The sequence below is a fragment of the Heptranchias perlo genome, chromosome 5 (assembly GCF_035084215.1).
Source record: "Heptranchias perlo isolate sHepPer1 chromosome 5, sHepPer1.hap1, whole genome shotgun sequence".
Lineage (NCBI taxonomy): Eukaryota > Metazoa > Chordata > Chondrichthyes > Hexanchiformes > Hexanchidae > Heptranchias > Heptranchias perlo.
Window position 1 is genome coordinate 90972004 of NC_090329.1, and position 22679 is coordinate 90994682.

At 37.7% G+C, this 22679-nt stretch overlaps 1 protein-coding gene across 1 annotated transcript in view; it reads left to right on the forward strand.

The window, feature by feature from the left end:
• Positions 1-20828, forward strand: part of tfap2b (transcription factor AP-2 beta) — a 38860-nt gene extending 18032 nt beyond the window's left edge. Inside the window, exons 4-7 of the mRNA XM_067984788.1 lie at positions 6368-6584; positions 8128-8246; positions 11668-11809; positions 15227-20828. Coding sequence (XP_067840889.1) covers positions 6368-6584; positions 8128-8246; positions 11668-11809; positions 15227-15524 — 776 coding nt within the window. The 3' untranslated portion in view covers positions 15525-20828. The remainder of the gene's footprint in view (positions 1-6367; positions 6585-8127; positions 8247-11667; positions 11810-15226) is intronic.
• The last annotated feature ends 1851 nt before the right edge of the window (positions 20829-22679 follow it).

Consider the following 22679-nt stretch of genomic DNA (forward strand, 5'->3'; position numbering starts at 1 on the left):
AGGAAATTCTTTTCACTGCAAGATTTGGCAGGACCTCTTTAACATAGTTGTTTAGAATTTGTTGAACTTTTGCATATTTTCATTCGTTATTTATACATTTTAAATGTTTGTTACACTAAAGCATGTCGTTCAAAATCCCGGTTCTACATGTTTCACTTTTAAGTTGATAAAGGTCAAAATTCCATTATAAAATACTGAGAATACAGACGCGTTGTTTTTCTTTTGTATGTACCATAAGTTATTCGAAAGCACGACTTGTAGATTTGCTAATGTTTATGTACATTATTTTGTGGGGAAAAAAAGATAACTCTTATATATTGGGTATGGTCACCTGAATCCCATTCTGTAGGTGGGACCACATTAACAATTATCTTCTTTCGTGATGATGTGGAGATGCCGGTGATGGACTGGGGTTGACAAATGTAAGGAATCTTACAACACCAGGTTATAGTCCAACTGTTTTATTTGAAAATCACAAGCTTTCGGACCCTGACGAAGGAGAAAGCCACCGAAAGCTTGTGATTTTCAAATAGAACAGTTGGACTATAACCTGGTGTTGTAAGATTCCTTACTTCTTTAGTGATACATAGGATATGTAGGGACTCCGTGAGAGCTTCTGCTCAGACACAACACGCGTCTGACACGGCTTAAAGTGCATAGTCATTCCTAAAACTATGGTTATAATATTTAAAAAGGTCCCACTGTGTTTGAGTTAATAAGTTGAATGCAAACTACAAACTAGAAACTGTTGCAAATAGGTATTTAAATGCTGAAGTATTTCATATTAATAGTTTTGAGTTAACTCGATTTCCGAAATCTGCTCTGCACCCTCAAATATAATAATATGAATAATAGTTCACAATCGTTGCGGATAGCATAGATGGCTAACGATTATCTAAGCAAAATAATACCTTTTGAGATAAAATAAAACAGACAAAAACTGCACCTGCAACAAATTGAAAAGAGAGTTTTTTTTTATATTATACAATATTAGATTATATAGCTATAAAATATAGTCGTTAGAGGAATTTAACATCATGGATAGAATGAGTAAAGATCCCCTCGCTAATTCTCAAACATATCGCACCGAGATACTGCAATTTCAAATAAATCGACATTAGAAATGACCCGCACATATTATTTAATTTGCTTAATACATAGATATTTGTTATGCAAATATTATTGTTATCACTGTATATCCCTGCAACAATATTTATATTCTTCAAACAAATTCAAAACATTTCCTTGCTGGGATATGTGTGATTTCATTTTTTTAAAGGATTAAATACAGCACAAGCCAACTGAGAAAAGGGGCAGCTAATAGTTAATTGTAAAATATAGAATGGCTGCGTTTCCAAAGTGGGGTTAACGAGATGGTCAAGAGTCATTGTGCCGTATTTTGTGTGGGAATAGCTGCCTGGCACTTTTTTAAGGTAATTTACTTAACAGGAAATGAGTTGGTCCCAGAAGAGAGAGCAAACGAGGAAAGTTAAAGTAGCCAGCGTGATAAATGACGCTTTCATTTAGGGATCTCTAGAGCTCGTTTAAGTCTAATTTTCCGTATTAGCCCCTGTTGAGCTATTAATACAGTACTCAGGGACCGTGGCTCCTGTCTGGGCAGAGACATTACAGCTAACATTAAAGCACACTTTTGATTTCAATGTGGAGATAATGGAAGGTGTTTTAAATGTTCCTGCTAATATAGATTGACAGAGGGAGGCAAATATGATTTGCAGGGCCTGGTCAATGAACAATCAATAAAGTGATAATAAGAACGTTGTGCTACATTAGCCGGTTAAAATCCAGAAAAGCTTTGTGAGATAGCGCTCACAAAAAGAATCGTTAAATATTTTTATATTAGTTTATCTTGGTGGGCATTTCATGCAACATCTGCGACGGCTGAAATACTTGCTTATTTTTACACTTGGTCTAATGGGCATATAGATAAGTCGGCAGCTGAATAGATATAGGTACTGCATTTTATAGTCATAGTATCTCTACACAAAATAGCAAAGACAAAGCTTAAAACTTTTGTTAATCCATATTTTTAAAAAGTTTTATTTTAGTTTAAATTTTAGCTGTATCAATAGCCGCATACACTTCCCCATTGCCGAATATCCATATATTCTATTGTTATCGCATTCAACAAATTAGACTTATATAGTTATGTGTAAATATGTACACATGTTTTATCTCAAGCTATGTACCCATAGGATCGAAGATTGTATATTAACACTAACTTATACAGACAGATAATGCGCATTTCTGATTAATAGCTATGGAAATATTGGGTATAGTATTTGTCTAGAATGTACAAGGGAGGATCTAGCAATTCGCGTGTTTAGATAATTCCCGATAATTACTGAAGAGATATATCTGATTCAGGATTGCTATTAAATAAAAACGAATCCCTTAACATTTTGTGTTGTTTGTAGTTAGAATTAAGCACGGGTTAGGTTAGCGTCTTTGCTACATTAAATGTGCAACCATTCGTGATTATTATTACATTAACTTCCATAACGATTGCATATACACTCGCAACATATTTACACATTGCATTACGAAATCACACTGAAGAAGTGCGAGCTGAACATTCTGAACACGTAAAGAATTGAAGGCTTCAAGCTGCGCTTTTGTCATGGTCCATTGGTTTGCGATTTCCTCTCGTCGTTTGAACGCTATCGAGTTCGTTGCAGAATTACGTTTCAAAGCACAATCTGTTCATAATTATTAACAAATGAAGCAAGTATTATTTTCCATATTGATGATCTGTAAGAGAAATTAACGTGCAAATATGCCTTAGAGATATCCTAGAACTAAATTAACAAAGTGATATTACAAGACTTTAATAAATATGAGTGAAAACACTTAACTGAGTCAGTGCTACAGTGGTTTATGATTCATCTCAGTTTGTTAAATATTAGGCGACGGTTTATAGTATGGCAATATCTATACCTATGTGTTTATTGGTCTACTATCTGTCATTCCTTCCGTGGAAAAATAAAAATGACAAGATATGGACAGTCAGATGGACGGACAGATTACTGGGATTGTAAATCCATATGCATATCTGATGTGAACATATTTACTGTCCAATTAATGAATATTTATTTTCGCAAACAGTTGTATGACGCAGTCAGAGGTGACTGCCTCAGTAAGCATTCAGCCTTGTGTTTGTCAGAATCTGCATCAAACTGAATGTTCCGACTGTGGGCAATACTTTGCACTTCTAATACTGGAATAACTTATTAGCAGCACTAACACAAACCGCAGTACTAATACTAACATGCGAATATACAAATGCCAATGTTAAAATGTTAACTGAAATAAGATATACTTTTTAAGAGGCTAAGAGCTGTTAAAATGACTGCAGTGAGTTTAATTACAGTAGCTATGCTCTGCAATTAAATTTTAGCATGCTTGGAAATCATCTGATAGATCCGGGACTGTCTGCAGACCTTTAGAGGTCGTCGCCACTAGAATATTCAGATACACACGTATTTATATTTTTGTGTGGTGTAGCGAATTTTAACATCTATTTAACGTTAGGTGTAAGCATTCTTGAAGAATCCTATAGAAAATTGTGACAATTATATTTTGGGATATACAGAATGCTGCACGTCTTCCACTAGCGGCCAAATGTTATGTAGTTTGCATTTAATGTTAAAACTTTCATGGACCCATCTCTTGTTAATAGTTTTCATACTTTTTTTCTCAAAGAAAAAATAAAAGACAGGCAAATTATATTTAACTAGGCCGATTTCCTGTGCGGAGGTTCACTGACAATATGCATATGCCGCCCTTCATGTAGTGAGGGGAGGAGCACGAATGAAAGTAAACTCATAATGGGCGACCTAACACGTTGACAAATGGGTGGATGTGTAACCATACATCATTGCAATACGTCGAATTGAAATGAGTGAGCTTTAGCAATAAAGATCTGCAAAATGGACAAGTTGTTGATCGTATTTTTAATTTGGACCAACAAAAACGCGAACTCACGCCGAAATGGCAGGCGCAGATATTTCATCATTTTGTCAAAAAATTCAAACTTGTGAGTTACGTTGTCCCTAAAACAAAATAGCAGTTGTCGCAGTAGCCAAATAGGAATTAATGTGTTTTTTCCAATTCTAATATTAAAGTTAGCGGGATTCGATAATGCACATTCAAAAACAGATATCTGATTGAATTCAAACAGATGAAACAAAAGTCGATGGTTTTATTCTGAAGTGGTGGACAATTAACTGCGTTACAAATGTGTTAGTGACACCATTTCTAGTTCACAAGCCAGATTTCAACATTATTTGGAAACAGACACGGTTTTCGAGCCCATCTGGGTTTCATCAAAACGCTTACAGCCCTGTCTGGAAGAGATGGAATAGCACTCGCCAGCTTGTAACAAAAAAACTTTACCTGAATTAGAGATTGATGCGTGGCCCGAGCGTGGGAACTGTGGATTCGTTGGAGAATTATAAACACAGTTTGCCTTATATGAATTAAGAAATAAAATATAATTGTGGCCAAATATAGAAACACTGCACATTTACTGTTATATTATCACTTCTCAACCTGAAGCATAGTGCAGGGTAAATTTAAATAGGGGCGTTTAAAAAGAAAGAATTCAGCTATTGAAATCACCATTTTAAAATCTCCTTTTATTCTTTACGATCTAATTCTGTTGAATTTTCTCGACACATGTTTTCTGTTAAACATTAAACGTTGATGGCAACATTGGGGAAATGCTCCACAAGGAATTATTGAACTCTACAATGTGACAGAGCTGAATTACTAACACTACTGCTGACACCATGATGTTTCGCTTTCAGTTGGGTGTTTGAATTCAGCTCCCCTATGCTGTTGGGCTACAATAACTCTTGCAACCCAGTTTTACCAGCCATGTCATTAAAACTATATAATCAAGGGAGAGAGAGTAAAGAAATAACTGACACCGGAATCAATTAGAATTAGTTATCTCCTTTAGAAGATAGCTGATGGTGAGGATTTCTCTAAGCCAATCAACAAGTGAGCAATTTGACACAAGTTGAAAGTCCATGTCCATAGTTGGCACTGTCTTCTAATTTTTTCTCCGTCTGTTCGTTAAATAATTTAAGCCGCAAATTCCTAAAGTAAACATATTTTGGACCAAATGGCACACTTCCCTAAATTGGAAAATCGAGGTTTTATGCATCACTTAGGCCTGCTGGGCGGTAGACGCAAAGGGAATTTTATACGTCCGCAAAATGAAATAGGGGGCAATGAAAGTAATTCTGAAACACCAATTCTTTGTATTGCGAATAAAGTCATACCGAAATATACCATACTTCTATTAATGTTCAGTTGTGAATTCCTGGCCCGTAGATATTTTTCATCGATAACAAAATATCCTAAGATGGGATTAGTTATATAAGGCAGGAGACATTAAAGAACTTTTTAAAAGTGTTTATCCCTTAGCTTCTGCTACTGGGCCGGTGTAGCATTTTATTGTACATTGGTAACGATCACATGTCTATAATCTAGTTGATACAATTAATGTTAATAAAATAACTATTATTTTCTCCTTTTTTCTTTAAATTGGATGATTCTTACGTTATTGAAATAATACGTATGGGTGGGGGGGAGTTCACCGTCTGTCATAGTCTGAGTCAAGTCAGCTATAATTAATAATGCATTTCAAATGAATCTTGGGTAAATAATATTTTTGTGTAACCAGTCCCATTCCAATCATTGCAGTCGCTGAAGACTCTGACTAACTAACTCTTTTGAAAACATTTGAACATTACAGATATTCGGGGAGAAAAACAGTGCAGACCTTCAGTACACATCTCAAGAACACACTTATTGTTTAACAGATTTTTTTCACCAATTTGGAGAAGTGTAATTCCCTACGAGAGATTTTCTTTTACTATATACACTATTTTTCAAAAAGTATTTTTCTCGTCGAAACTTAAAAGAGAGCACAGTTTGTATAGAATTTAATGTTGATAAACCACGGTCAAGGCACCAAATCTAGAAACTAGTGGACATTACCCTAAAACACGTGCTCTTGATTTTTAAGAGGGGGGGGGGGGGCAAGGGATCCTTCCATAAAACGCTGATGTACTTTTCAAAATTCCAGTTTATTAATGAAGCACAGTTCGCCTCCCCCATCAAACTGACCAGCTCTACTTTGCTGTACAGTGCATCTTATGGCACAAACGGTACAAAATATTTGTCCGCTGAAAAATGTTCCAACGGAGCCGACACAGACACGATGGACCGAATAGCCTTTTGTCGTGTAAAGTTCAATGGTTCTATATTCAGTATCAGATAATATCTGTACTTATACTGATACAGTACTGACTTCAGGTGTCGTGTCCTTTCTTTTCAGTCCCACTTCCTCAGAAGAATATCACGTCTCTGATGATGAATAAAGACAATCTGCTCGGTGGAATTGCTAACCATAATGAGGTATTCTGTTCGGTGCCAGGACGCCTGTCCCTGCTTAGCTCCACATCCAAGTACAAGGTGACGGTGGGAGAAGTCCAGAGGCGCCTGTCCCCACCAGAGTGTCTGAACGCATCACTGTTGGGGGGAGTGCTGAGAAGGTAGGTCACAGACACAGGAAATTAATCTTTCAAAATAAATCAATATGGAGACGTACAGAACAATAAAGTGTGACTATAGCTAGAATGGAACGTGCGGTGTACTTGTGTGTCTCTCACGGTATACCCCCTCCATCTATTTACATTACACAGACATATGTGAATTGCACATATTTTTCTAAATAGCCCAATATCTGAATCAATATTTTTCTATCTGCCCAGATATTCTGTCTCTCAGATATTCAGAACATAGCAATAACCATCAAAACGCAAAATTAGAAGCTAATGGTTATGTAAAAGTGAAGTTATACACAACTACCGGTCTGAAACTAGTATGTGTAGAGTGTATGCTCTGTCGTGGGTATGAGTAATTCTGCCAAATGCATCTTGCACTGGGGCTAGTCACATTAAAGTCTCTACGTGAATGGATGTTTGAGCACAGGCGTTCTCCCCATGCTTCGGCTTTTAATGTGAGGGTGCTGGCCAGAATATCAGCTTCGTCATCATATTAACAAAATTGAAAATAAGGTCCCCCAAGATTTTTAATTTTAGGAGATTGCAGATATGAGTATCAGTAACATTAAAAAGGTTCCATTTGAAGATTTAAAAGTTCCCAGGAGCTTCAATGAACAGTCTGGGTATTTTTAAAACTATAGTTTCACATTGACTGGAGTGATAGTGACCCAGTAGAAACTCAAAAGTGATGTGAGACCATCGACTTGAAGTGGTCAAGTGGTCTTACAACACCTGGCTTTAGTGCACTCGAGCACCTAACTCCAGGACACCGCCGCTTTCACATCAATGGACACTCGAAAGCAAAAGTAGCAGTATTACTGTATCCATAACTATACCCTTAGGCTGCAGTTATTTTGCAGCTACCAATCTTAGAGTGGTATCCATGGAGTAGGCAGTTGATGCACTGGGGTTATACTCCCAACTGCACCTCTCTACCTAATGGACTAGGGTCAACCACAAAAGAGCTTTGCTTTCTGGGTGGCTAATATTAGGAGAACAAGGGAAACCCCTCTTCTAAAATTAAAAACATTGGATCGTAACGTTATAAATTGTCAGATTGTTTAATGTACATCTTCAGTATTTTTAAATGCGGCACACCATTGACCTGACGTTATGCTGCGCCTCGTGTGAAATCAAACTGGTGTGAGACAGTCTCCTGAAGGAGGATATCACGCTTCCTGGCTTTAGGGTACTGGGTTTACCTTGGGATTTGACTCCACAATTACACTGCCTTTTTCGGGTTCATGCGCATCCAAAACAGCTCCCCGTTAATATGAAAGTAGCAGAGCAACTGTATCTTTAAGAAATAATTACTTGGTCCATGGGCATTATTATAAACTTCCGCTGGAACCTCAAGTCGCCTTTTAAAAGATTTTTTTTCAGACTAAGGAACATATGAAATATTATGGTCGTATAATATTAAAGAACAGAATTCTTGATTGAACAGTCCTACCATGTATATATGTATATATAAAAACAACACTACTCGATGTGTGGCGGAGTTTCAAAATGTAACGTGTATTGTTTTCAGAGCCAAATCGAAAAACGGTGGAAGGTCGTTGAGAGAAAAACTAGAGAAGATCGGATTAAATTTACCTGCAGGCAGACGTAAAGCTGCGAACGTCACTTTACTAACCTCCCTAGTAGAAGGTAAAGACTTAGAAAGACTTTTCATAAGGAACCCTTCCAACTGTATTGATGGCATAATTGTCCCAGAATTAACGCTACCGACCCTCTTTAACTACCGTATGAACAAGGAAAAGACGATAGGACTATTGTTAATTATTGTATAATATTGTTCAGTATACATCATGTTGACAGGGACATAATTTCATTGCATGCTTTTCTATATATTGCTTTATGTGTAACAATATTCATTGTACTAAAGACAGCTAAGAGAATTGGTGACCAAAATATCAAAATTGTACTACTTCCACGATTTTTGGCATTTTCAAGCAGATCATTTATTTGAACTTGCAAGAGAAATTATAATATTAATTATGCAATTAAAGTAACATCATACTTTGCGCATAAATAATAATACTAAATAATATAAGTGCGTTTATCCCATGGCCGTAAGGGGTTTTAGCTAACCTTCATGAATAATTTATAATCATATTCAAATTTTCATATGTAACAGCGTTTTCAATAAGTTAGTTACCACATAAGCGCGCATACACCCCCCCCCCACACACACACACACACACACGCGCACACACACGCGCACACACGCATGCATATATATGTACACAGTTTATGTACACAGCTATGAAGGTTTTTTTAAGTACCTGTTACTTCTCACTCGTGATCTCCCCCTCTCTCTGCATGTACATCAGGGACAGACAGGTATATGTCCGATGTGCATATTATATCAGGTGACTTGCATGTTATGTACATTAATGTCAAGATAAGCACATTTAGTAGAATAACTAATATTCATACATGTACAATTATGTAGGGAGATCATATCCTTTCTCAACAAGTTTTGCATGCCGTCGGATTTTACTTAAAGCTGAGCAGGCTATATCAATTGAATTGGATTTAATATTGTTTCTTAAACAATCACAGAGCCGTTGATCTTGTGCATTCTTAAGTAATAGTATTGAAAATTTTTATAATATTGTTGAATTGTATAATAACAAAATTGACATGATAGATATGTAGGATGTCTATTAATTGGCCTTTTTCTGTTTACCACTGTTTCTGGTGCACACACCTATTTGCTATTTGCCTATACACCTATAAACAATTATTGTTCCTACATGGGCCAACTCAATGAATATTTAACTTTAATGAGCTAAATAAACCCAGTTCCTGATTTTTTTTCAAGAAAACGTAACAGAAATGGAAAAGCTTCACTTTATGAATATATATTTTAGGGCAACACCCTCATTAAGAAGAAATCGTTAAAAAATCAGACAATAATTAGTTTGATCATTAGCAGTACAGTATCTGGTTGAATTCTTTAGTGCTAATGTTAATTTCATGTGCACAGCCTAAGCTATCGCCTGCAAAGTACTTTGTTTGAAAAGATCTGTGCTGGAGGGGTGAGGCATTATCTACTTGAATCCCCCCAGAGCTTGGCTTTGTAGTGTTACCCAGCCTTCGCTGTTCTCTCAAACATCAGCATCAGGCAGGGAAGGTTGATGACATGGAACTCCCTGCAGGGTGTTCTCAATAAACACACACATGCACACTCACACACACGCACAATAGCTATGTAGGGAATAGGTATTTTCTAGCTGGCGTATGCTGTTTAAACTGTGTTTTTTAATATCTACTCTCACTTTCTCTCAGAGCGGGAGAGAAAGGGAAAGAGAGAGAGAGGGAAGTACTTACCAGTTTTCAGCAATTTAAATTGTTTTTAGGATTTAGCCTTTTAGCTGTCCCTGTTTGATCCACAATGTTTGCACAAGGCAGAATTCTTAAAGTACCTTGTTCTATAGTAAAGTACCTTGCTTATTGTGTTGCAGTTTATTGTCTCCAGTGGAAAAGAATTACACTGAATAACATTTAGTTAAGACTGGCAAAGCTATCGTATACACTGTAATGTTACTTTAAGTTAGTAAATGTTTGTGAAAGACAGTACGTAATTCCTCAGCATTTTATGTGGAGAATATAGTACCGAATGTTAGATAACAGCTCCTTGTATGACACATTCACACAAACAGATGGACGATCATACCATATAGTGTATATATATATAGAGTTCCATGATAGATAGACAGATAGATAGATGGATTCTAATTATTCTTCTTGCTTCTGCATGAGTACCATCAAACATTATTGATCTCATTCTGAAAGCTCACACTTCACTGTTGCAGTTTGTTATTTTGGCAAGTAACACTCAGTTGCTGTTTGTTAGAAACTCTTGGGGGGTCGCTCGTTTAATTATAATATTTACCTTTTCAAAGATAAATGCTCCGTAGTCAACCCTTTCATATTAGTCAACTGCTTTGCAATAAATGTATTCCAACGGGTATTTTATTTAGATTGCCGACAGCAAAGATGTAAAACTCTACCCGAGGTAAATAACGAACACCTTAATCGTTATGATATGAATAAACCAATCCATCATATCACGCTGTGACGTAGGTAACACTTATATTCTATCTAATAACTGAACACATAATACGCAGGTGAAAAGGTAACAACACAACCACCATTTTGCGAAATAGCTAATTAATCCAAACGTTTCGTTTCGATTCGCACAAGGTTTATTTTGATAACATACACTCACAGCAGTTATACGCCACTTCGTATCAATAAGCAGCTGTGTGTTCAAGTTATGAGCTTTATATTTATATACTACGTGTAAGCTAAAGTTCTATTTAAATCTGGGAGTAGGCGGCTTCACATTTGTCCCATCGCGTATGTGTGCCGATGCAAGCTCCACATCGGAACTATCTACTCGCATTATTCCATTTTCCTGGTCTTTTCCTGCACTCTGTAGAATCATAGAAGCTTCAGTTTCTACATATGCGTCCCTCTTTCAAAGTAAATTATGTAACACTGCAACATTATAAATTGGAAGAATATCCACAGTGTAAACTGTTATGCCTAAATAACAAATGTTGTCCTCCCATAGCCTTCGACAGCAGACAGGGATTACTTAGATAGCATATTAGTATTTGTTATTTATAAAATCATCACAATGTTACATTTACTGGATAGACCGCATGGAGGATGTGTTAAAATTCGGAGTCCAGTTTAGTTCTCAGGTTGGAGTCTCTCCTGGATTCTCAAAGGAGGTCCTGCAAAGAGTGTTGGGAGCTGGTGCAGGGACAATACACTGAGAGGCATAGCCTACCCTAGAGGGACGCTTAATGCTATTAAACGAGCAACGCGCAGAACAAACACATTCGTAATGAAAATGATAAAAGAGCGAGTAAATGCAGCATAAATATTGTTTTGGTTCCGCTCGATTTCTTCATTTGCTTCATTCACTTTCCCTCCCATTCAGAAACATACATGCAGATATTGTTATGCACAGCTGAAAAGTTGACCAACCAAGCACACATGCTTTTATCCGAAAGCATCACATTCGAGTGATTTTGGCTTTGTCTTGCAGGTGAAGCCGTGCATTTAGCCCGGGATTTTGGGTATATCTGTGAGACAGAGTTCCCTGCCAAAGCCGCAGCCGACTACCTGAACAGACAGCACACAGACCCCAGCGAGCTGCACTCCAGAAAGAACATGATGCTGGCCACAAAGTGAGTCATTCACTAACTCCTACCTGCTTTTGAAGCCTGCAGGAACAATCACTAGCAGTAAATCTTGTAAATGTTCTGCAATGATACGATGAATAGAATGCAGTATTTTAAATTAGGTGACACGTCTTGCCTCGCATCAGCATAAAGCAGCCTTTGCCTGATTGAAGGCTTCAAACTCTGTGATTTTAGGTCCTTTCAAACAATGCATCAACATGTAGTTACAGTAGATAGAGACAAATTGGTATATTACATGAACTGGTTGATTATTTTATATCGTTTAAATAATGTCACTAAATATAAGTCCACAAAACCTTTATAAAAATTGTTTCCTTCATTCAAAAAAGCGAATGAAAACAGATAGTTATATTTAAATAATCAAGCCACGTTTTAATTTAAGCGTGATTCTGGAGATAAGAATTTAGTTTTCAGAAACAGGAATGCCTCCAAACTTATAATGAGCTCAAGCAGTTTCAATCAGAACTGTCAAGGACAAAATAACATCTTAAAATATACGACTGTGTCTGCTGTTAAAATTATTGAGAGGAAAATCCCCCCAATTCCCACCAAAGATTAAAAAAAAGGTTGAAAAATCATTTGCTCAGAATTGTCCAGATGTTCGCTAGACGTGATTTGAATTTAATTGTTTCTTTCCGCCGGGTCAGAAGATATTACAATCTCAGAAGTTTAATTGCTTGCAGGCGATTCTTTTTCTTTGAAGACTAGAAGCGCTTGGCTTCCCTGCCATTAATCCTTCACGGTGGACGTTTCCTATTTTACATAGTAAAAAAAATTACAAGGGCGATGAATGCAGCCGTTTAGAATGTTCCCATAGCAATTTCCTATGCGTCTGTCTTATATGTATGTTACCACACACGCGGAAATGGAGATAGGGAGGGGGAAAAAAACAATGTCAATAGAAATGGTGAACGTAAAATAAAAGCAAAGGTTGCATTTTTAAAATATTCTTCATTGAATATTTGTTGACATCATATTTCCTGAATGCAAAAGTGGCCATGATTGTCCCGAATCTGATTGTCTCTGTAATTCTGTTCACGTGTGCTTCGGCCAGCCTAAGCTGCTATCCGTTTTCAAGAGCTGATCAAGAGTATACGAGAACAACTTTGTTCTTGTTGTTGGGGATGGCAGTAAGTTCAAAGTAAGGAGATGCACAAAGCTACACTTTAGAACCTTCATTATTTGAGGTTCAGATGTAAAGGACGCCATGATTCGTTTGGCTCCATTTACAAACGATTAGGGCCAGCTACACAACAATTGTAATTATTAATGATATTGGTAATAACGATGACAGATATCTTTGGCTCCCAGTTCTTTCATCTTTTTCCCTTCCGCCCATTAAAATGATCAGATTTTCTATCAAATGCATCCTTTAGATATACATTGTTTCATGGTCACTGAATAGTATCCACAAATATTTTAATGATTTTTTTAAAGTTCGAATAAGTCATTACTATGTATATATACTGATTAATTTATTTTCTAGAAATCACCTGTTGATTATCTCTCAATAAATCAGTTATAATCCTTCAGCATGGATATATCTAAGAGTGCTTTGAAAATCCATGGTATCTGGTGTAGGGAAATTAAGTGGATCCGAAATATCCATACGAACCTCACAGTGTACATATTGTTATATAAACTTTATACTATAAATATTTTCTTTAAAAAGTGTTTTGGTGAGATCGTGTGTTCGTCAAGGTAATGGAGGCTAATGCTGGGAAATGGGATACTTTTCCATTTCAACACTCAATATGAATATTAATTGTTTCCAGGTCAGGTGCAGCACCATTTTATACTGCAATTATACAGTAGCTACCAGTGTGATACGGGTAGCTGTGGCATAGGTTCCAGCTATGCAGCAACTAGTTTGCACTCTTTTGACTGCAATTGTCTTACCCAGGAGAGAGAGCACCGCGCATGCGTGGTATTTAAATATTTAGAGAGTATGAGCAAGGCGTTTATATCCACTCCAGGTAGGTTGGGAAAATGTCAAAGAGGTCCATGGGACCCTTGAGCACTTGTAAAATCAGGTTTAACACGGGCTGGAGTTGCACTGCGTGCAGTGTTTAGGTTTGTGATACTACCTCTTCCAGGGAGTCTCTTACCGTTTTTCTCCCAGTTAGGTCAGACTTATACTTTAACTTTAGCATCACCGTGAAGCAGAAATCACTTCAGAGCCAAGCTAAAGTTAAAGTGCAAATGCCTCCTTAGAGGCAGAGTAAATCTTCCTTCGCCCCAATACTATGGGGGTGAATTTCCGCGGGTGGGGAGGAGATGGTGAGGGGTTGGGGGTCACTTCTCGTCCGCCTTAACTTTGGGGAAAGGTCCTGCCAACTCCAGAAAACGGCGTAAATACAGTTTCCCGGGGTTTCCCGGCTCTTCCGTCAAAATTACTGCAGATGAGCGGGAGAACCACTGCAGAAATTCATCCCCTGTGTCTCATCCTAACCCCAGCCTCAATCTGAGAAAATTCTGACAGTTAACAGAGGAAACTTGCATCCCTCGGTCTGGCTGGATTCAAACCGAGGCACTGGAATTAAAATACCAGTGTGCTGATCCAATGTGACATTCAGCTCCCCATTACGTATGTCTTCTTTTAAAAAAGAAATCCTTTTGAAAAAAACTATCAGAAACCAAACAAGAACAAAGGTTATAACATACAGGGCTTGTCTCTCCTTGCAGGGCCTGGTCTGGAAATGAAAATCTCCAAGACTGTTCGGCTTTTAGATGTGGTCCACAAATGCAATGGCAGGGCTCTGCGATTTAACCCTTTATATATTAACTCCCCTGGGGATTTCATCCCCTCTGTGGTTCGCTTGCAAAATGTTCTGTTTGAATTTCTTTTCCATGTCTTCGTAGTGGTATCAATTTTTAATGATTTCTGATTTAGCACATCTTTAAGGTGGAAGATTTTTTTTCACGGACCAAAATATGCTGGTAACACCAACATGTGTTATTGGTTGAAAAATGACCCCAGTAAACGTGTAACCTAACCTTAACTCTTCCACCAGTCTGAACGTGTCCTGCTTTTAACTGAATGCTTTCACAATTAGATTAATCTATATTTAGGTTTGCACAGCTACGTTCATTCTTTATGCAGTAAATAAAAAAAAGACTCACATCCGTGGGTCATTAAGGGAATTGAGACCATATGAGATTCCATTAAAAACATCCTGAATTATTTGACTATTGTAGTTCTATTATAAGCAAAAGGAAATGTTAAATATAAATTCGTATAGATTGGAACCCAATGACATGCAGGCAGCTTTTCGGTAATCACGATGTGCGGGTTGAGGGGGTTAAACCAATTTCCATAGCAACCGGATAATGTGCCATTGCATACATCTGATTTGTGTTATCTGACGGCAGCATTCTTTGTCTTATTTTCTTAACCCCCAGGCAACTTTGCAAAGAATTCACAGATCTGCTGGCACAGGATAGGACTCCTTTGGGGAACACCAGGCCCAACCCCATCCTAGACCCAGGCATCCAGAGCTGTTTGACTCACTTTAGCTTCATTACGCATGGTTTTGGCTCTCCTGCCATTTGTGCTGCTCTCACAGCTGTCCAGAACTACCTGACGGAAGCATTAAAGGGACTGGACAAGATGTTCTTAAACAACAACCCAAATAGACACACATCTGGAGGGGAGGCAGGCACCAAAACTGGAGACAAGGAGGAAAAGAACAGGAAATGAGAAACATTCCTCCAAACTTTTTATTTTCTGTAGCTTTATATAAAAAAAATCTTCTATTGACTTGGAAAGGACAACAACGCACACATAACGGAACAACACTGGGTCAACTGTTTGCAACCAATATGGACCTGGATGCAAGGCATCAAGAGCTTTTTTCTTGGTATTTTTCCAATTTTGCAAACATTTTGACTTCCATTTTATGTCAGAATGGCAGGTGATTCCAAGATCCACTTGTGTGGCTGCAAATTGGTTGTTTTTTTATATTATCAAAACCCTTTGGTCCCACGTTCATTCCAGATCTGATTTCTGTGCACATTTCTGCATGTTATGAGGATGGAAACATTCCAGCAAAAAGAAAATGACTATCAGGTAACATAAAAACTTAATAGTTTTTTCCCCATTTGGATACATTAGCTTTAATATGGAGCCTATAAAGAGATACTACCCAAGGTCTAATGGTTTGTACAACGATTTTAACATATGGTGACAATAATGACATGTTCCTCATTCTAACTCCAAACATAACCCTACAGTCAGCGGTATGACTGACCATAACCTTCCACTCGATATGAATCTAAACCGAGCTCTAACTAGACAATTATTCACCCTCGGTTGCAGTTGTCAGATCAAGTTCAAGGTGAATACCAGCACTGCAAAAATAACTGAGAAATGCAGAATGAGTACAGACAGAGAGCGAGTTCACTTCAAAGAGACAGACTGAAATCCAACAGAGATTAATGAGCAGAGAGCATCGCATAATAGACATGGGCAGTCCCCGCCCCCTCCACCACCATGTATGGCGTACTCTCTTTAATTCTTGGTACATTTCGCACATCTTCCTCTCAATAATTGTTTTGCATTTCGCAACATCTACTTAAATGCTTAGTAAGACAGGTTGCTCCCCTTAAGAAGTTATTAGCATTTTGTTCGAAATAAAAGCAGAAAATTGCTGGAAATACTCAGCAAGTCAGGCAGCATCTATGGAGAAAGAAACAGAGTTAACGTTTCAGGTCGATGACCTTTCATCAGAACTGGAAGAAGTTAAAGATAAGCATTTTGTTCGATCTTGTTTTTAGTGATGCAACCTCCCACATCTCCGCCCAAAACCTTTTAGAACTCAGCTGACGGGAAGTTTGCTTACACAGACGAAGTTCGCCAGTAAACACATTGAGACTGTACTTACGCAAGGCGTCCACCTAGTGACCCGATTGAGAACTGATGGCGTTTAACTGTAGATGTGCAGCACCCAAGGCCACAGACTAGAAATCAGGCCCTAGGTGACGAAGAAAGCAGATGGACTATTAGATTACTAGAGCAGCCTGATATGATTCGTTAGGAAGAAAAACCACAGTTACTAAAATACTAGCTAGTTCGAAAAGAATCTCCTTTCAGAATTGTGCCTTCTCTTAGAATATATTGCACAGGCATATGACACTGTTATCTTTTTGTTTATATATGTATAAATCTTCAAGAATACACATCACCATTAGTCAGTCATTTGCAGTCATACATGTGTAAAATAACACCCTGCCACACTATTTCGCTAAAATTGACGCTGAAGAAAGACGAGGGCCACGCTCAAAAGAAAAGCTGTGTTCTGTTTGCAGGTCAGTAGACGCTGGTCTGCAAACTACACATTTAGAAATAACATGCAGATTCTTGGAGCTGGGTTGTCTGGATGTCCTGGGGCCCTCTCAAACTAAAGGAGTGGCGTTCTTCTAAAAATAACAGAAAATCCTTGTTTCTTATACTGTGTTTGTTTTCTGTATTTCCTGGCAGGGACAGCAAACTCTGTCCTCATAGCTGGAAGATATTTACCAATGATGAATGTATAAACATTTCGAATACCCAGAGCTCTTTTGAAACTTTGCTTCCCATCTATTTTGTTTCAGTCAATGAAGCCGCGCTGTACTCATATCTCGTCTACATAAGATTTTGAAACAAATGAGAGCATTCCAAGAAAGGGGGAGGGGGCACCAAATTCCACACATGAATATTTAGTAAAGTAGCCAAGTGATAAACATTATAGGGAGCCTGATTGTTCCTCTTTAATCCCAGTTTGCTATTCTGAGAATGATAATATTCCAGCTGCCTGCATCTGGACACGTTTTTGCAGTGACCAATTACTGTCATTATTCATTTAGAAACTGAATGCATTTTTGTAACATTCAACAGGTTTAGACCATATCAATCTGTCAGACAGCCATATGGTCGTTATAACTATCACAAACACCTCTGATCTTCATATTGTCAGCATATAGTCATCGTTCCTTATTGCTCATACATACAGACATGCGTTTCTTCTTAATACAATGTACAGCCATTTTCTTCAGGCTTGTATCTAAGTTGTTGCCCATACAGCAATATCTTCTTATTACTTCTGCATATAATTATATTACCCTACCAAAGGAATCATTTTATTTAAAGAAAGTTAAACCACCGAGACTTTAGACAGAATTCAAGGGTCCTTTGAGAAGGAGCTTCCTTTTCAGATAGTTTCCTTGATTTCCACTTCTTTGCCCCAGGCCATGCATTTCAATGGAAGAGTTACCACAAGCCGAACCTGTGCTGCTCTGTGAGTCCACAGGTGGTATGTAGCGGATGGAATGCTTTCCCCTGTGGGGACACAAAGCAAACCCAACACCAGAACTGACTAAACTCATTAGACACATTAGCAGGAAAGTTGGAATGCTGGGAGAACGCAGGTGTGAAAGGAATGTTTGACTGCTTAGTTACTCAGACACTTACAAAAAGCGCAACCATCGGTAATACTGTCTTGACGAATACACACGGATCTTGTTTATTTTGAACTTTTTTAAAAACAAAAGAAATTGATATTCCCAGTTAAAGCTATCGCTGATAATAAGATCAAGGTCCCTGGAATTCTGTAGGTTGTGGGGGGAGGGGGGAATCTATGGGCAAGGTGAACTGCATTCTGTGGATTTTTTTTTCGAATTCTGTGGTGATTAAAATGAAACATTTGATCAGGATTAATTTATGAAACAAATGTCTGCTGCCTGTTTTATTTTCACCGACTCCAGGCAACAATGCAACCTCTGTCACCGACAGAAGTGGATGGCAATGGTAAATGGCGATCAGTATTAAGTCGTGAGGATAAACGGTTTTATTAAGGCTTACCCCAGGTTAAAACAATAAAAAAAACATTACTTGTGTATTACGGATTTTCATGTAACCTGATCGGAGGTTCATTCCTTTTTGATGATAATCTCTTACTGTTTTGCTCTGAACTAGAAAGATGCAAATTCGGTATTTTGAATATTCAAACTCAGTACTTAACCAGGCACAATTATTACAAAATACGGAAATTCTAACACAAGTTTACATTTAAATATGAACCGCATCCTGTCTTAAACCTCCACTGGAAGTGACCTAACTAAATGCAATCTGCAACACTGCTGAATAAGCAGAGGAAATCTAGGTTTTCATTGCCTCCTTTCCCTCCACCCCCTCCTCCACCCCTCCCCCTCCCCCAGAGGATCTGGACAACTTCTGCACAAGGAGCAGTTTCAGCATTGGATTTGGTGACTGCGGATTCCTAGAATTCCTGGGTCATTGCAGTTCTTTAAGGCACACGTAGACTTGATTAACCGTATAGTTAATGTAACTGAGATACACGCAAGATTACCAACAGAGGCGTTTAAAATGCCCAACAAATGAAATATTCAGTTCACCCATAGCTATCTGATGGCAATTTTGTCCTCGCTTCTGAATATAGAACCATGGAAGTTTACGGCACGGAAGGGGGCATTCGGCCCATCGAGTCTGTGCCGGCTTTTTGGTAAAGCAATTAAAACCTAATCCCACCATCCCGCTTTCTTCTCCTAACCATAAAAGTTTACAAATAATAGGGTTCAATGTGCAATCGAAAGTAGTTGTGAACTGATGATGAAGAAAGATTACAATTGTTCAAGAACTGCATTAAAACTCGAGTCACATTGATAGTGTAACTCGGTCTGGAATCCCTTTATTTGGGAAAAAACACAAGAAATTTAACACGACAGGAATAATGCATTTATTGTGGCGTTTGACACATCCTTCTCTGGCTTTGTTAAACCTAACGATTAATAAAATCTTTTACAATTATCATTGCCTAGCGTGCACGTATGAATATTTAAGTATCGATTCAGAAAATTAGCACGTTTTGCATATAATAAATGAACTACTGAAGCAGGCAGGGATGTGTCACCTGAGCCAATCTCGTAACTACCTCATCATCAGTCATAAAATCCTACAAACGAACTAATAATCCTTCGTGTCAGCTGAGTTGAATTGAGCAAACATTTGATAAGCAATATTATTGTCAATCAAGTAGAAATGTTACAAAACGAAAACACTCAATATCTAAAGTCAGTCTAACAATGCTGGTTTGCCATACCTGAAAGTCCCTGTTAAACCTTTTCCGCAGGTTGCATCACTTAACATACTGAAACACAGCGTCCAGTGTTTTTTCTGTGTCCACTGCATATGGCAAATTCGAAATCGCACTGGCAGGACGAAACAGTTCGTATTCTAATTTCAATGAGAATTAAAAACCCATCAACAATTCTGCCAGGGAACCCCTACTCTCACACCACGTAATAATGTGATACTGAATTCCCACAACTAATGCACATTTCTTCACAAACTGCTTATTCGTTTAAGAGGGATCCCACGTTTTCAAAGATGTGGCCTGAACTCATTATCGCCATGTGCCAAAAATACGTAGGAGCAGGTTATATTGTTTGGACCGTTCCCATCCTTGTCACATGCTACAAAAAATGTGTTTTGACTCCGGTACCTAGGTAACCTGAATTTTTTATAAACATTTTCCTAACAATTATATAACTTGGAACATCAGTTCTGCTGGATCTCCGCTGGGAGTCAGCTTGGAGGGGGAGGGCGGGTTGTCATTGTCCATGTTTGTATATATTTATTTAATGTTAATTTAATGGGATTGTAAATATGGTGAGCCAGTAGCGGGGTATTTATCTATGATTCCATACCTCTGTGAGTGGGTTGAAAATGCTTGACGCTAGATAGTCCACTATCTGATTTCTGTTCACTAGACACATTGTAAAGGTGATGGGTAGAACTTGTTTATTGTCCAGTTGTGGTCTCATTTTAAGAAAAAAAAGTTGAGTACCTTGTGATTTTGTTGTATTTTATTCAGTTTAAATGTGATGCTGCTTCACTTTTCAGACAGATTATGTTGCCAGGTCTGTCCACCTACTGGTTGTTTGAATGAAAACCAATTTGTCTTCAAGAAACAAACGAACACATAATAAACCTTGCTTCCGAAATGAACTGTTTTTTTCCTCTCTTTTAGTAAAGCATAAAATAACGTGCAACTACATTATGAGCGCGCAGTTGCCTCTGAGAGATTTTCGATGACAGTAATAAGTAAAGGGTTGAAAAATGTACGACAACAAACCTGCATTATTTCAGGATGTTTTAACGTTGAGAACATTTATTTAAGTTATAAACTATATCATTTAAACGTTAGATTTTTGTACTGTGGGAAAAGCTTTAGGATCTATAGCTAAACATTGAAGGGTAGATTTTCTGTGTCCTTGCCCACAACAAACCCGAATGGGAAAATTGTGGGCTGCGTGGGTGAAGACTGGGAAATCTACCCTTCCGTGTACCTCAATGGTCTCGAAATTACACCGTGCGAATAACGTTTGGATACTAAATGCTTTGTATGATATTCCTTTGTCGACTATTTCAAAACAACAACAGGAATTTATAGAGGTATTAACCTGTTTATTTTAAATGTGTTGATGCCGTTGTTCGTAGCAAACGAAAGCATTTCGTACAAATAGGTGAAGCACTTATTTAATTTCCACACAAGGTAATTTCAAGGCCCATATTTTTACTCTCAACTCACTGTGTATGAGGCTATGATGAAGTTGTCTTCCAGCAGGGAGCTTTGCCCGTTGGGAGCGCATATCCAGAAAGCATAGGTGCGCAATTTCAATATGCAGTCTTGGCAGGCAAGGCTTCCCACTGGGGGAAAATATTCATAAAATATAAGCCCTATAGGCCCCAAAGTCTTGCCTGGCTCTAGCCCAACTTATTTTTATTTACTCAAATTTGGTTTCTTTAGAAACAAGAAATGCACACATGACTTCTCTATTTAACTCAATTGCTGGGGTCAGGTGAGGTCTGGCCTTTCGTTTTATCATCTGTACCTGCCTGACAAACTAATCATTCCGAGAGTGATATTTTTTACTCTATCTGTATTTCATGTTTGTTGACGATTGAGCTAGAGACTATAATTGAAATTACAGTAGTGACGGATATCATGCATGATTACTGAACTCTTGCTCTTACACAATTTTAAGTATGATTTATGTACTATCTCCAGAATACTTCTGAGGGAGCATGCCTTGGACTTCCCTCAACTGTGAAAATGAAAGCAAGCTAAAATGACCATTATGCTCCTAAAGGAAAATATTGTGATACACAGGTTCTAATGTATATTGTATGAATTCTCAAAATTAGCTATGTTAATGGGTTATAAATTTCTTAGATCCAACTTGTAAATGCAGTTGGATTCCTACTATATATTATCCATATATTAAGAATATTATATTCTTAAGAATATATAACTATATATTAAGAATAAAGAAGTGACCATATTGATGTTAAACCTTTGTTGTAAAAAAAAGATGCAAATCGGTTTTATTCATCCATGGAGGCTTTCTTTTTTCAAGATTACATTTTCCTTTTGGTAATTTTTTAAGTTATGAAGATGAGGGATATCCGTTCTGGAAGTTTAACTTTTGTCACTCACTATCAGCATAAGACACAGCAAAGGACAAATATCTTGTAAAGCTCACTTTACTCTGCCCCAGTGTTGTTTCACTCAACTTCAAAAGAGCCAAGCTCTACTTCCTCCTCCAAACTGCATTATTGTTCATTTTTCATTCCCTTGTTTTATGGCCTTTCTGAATGAGACTAGCAATCAGTTACCAATTTCTAGATAATGTTTAGCAGTTTTATGCTGTTGATCTTTATTCAATAGGAACTGTGTTGAGACTGGCCAAACTCATTCACGAGTAATCCTTAGAGAAGATAAAGCAAGAAGATTTTTATCCTCTTAGTGTACGGTGGGTATGAATCCAGGTTGCAGAAATAAAAAATTAGCATGTT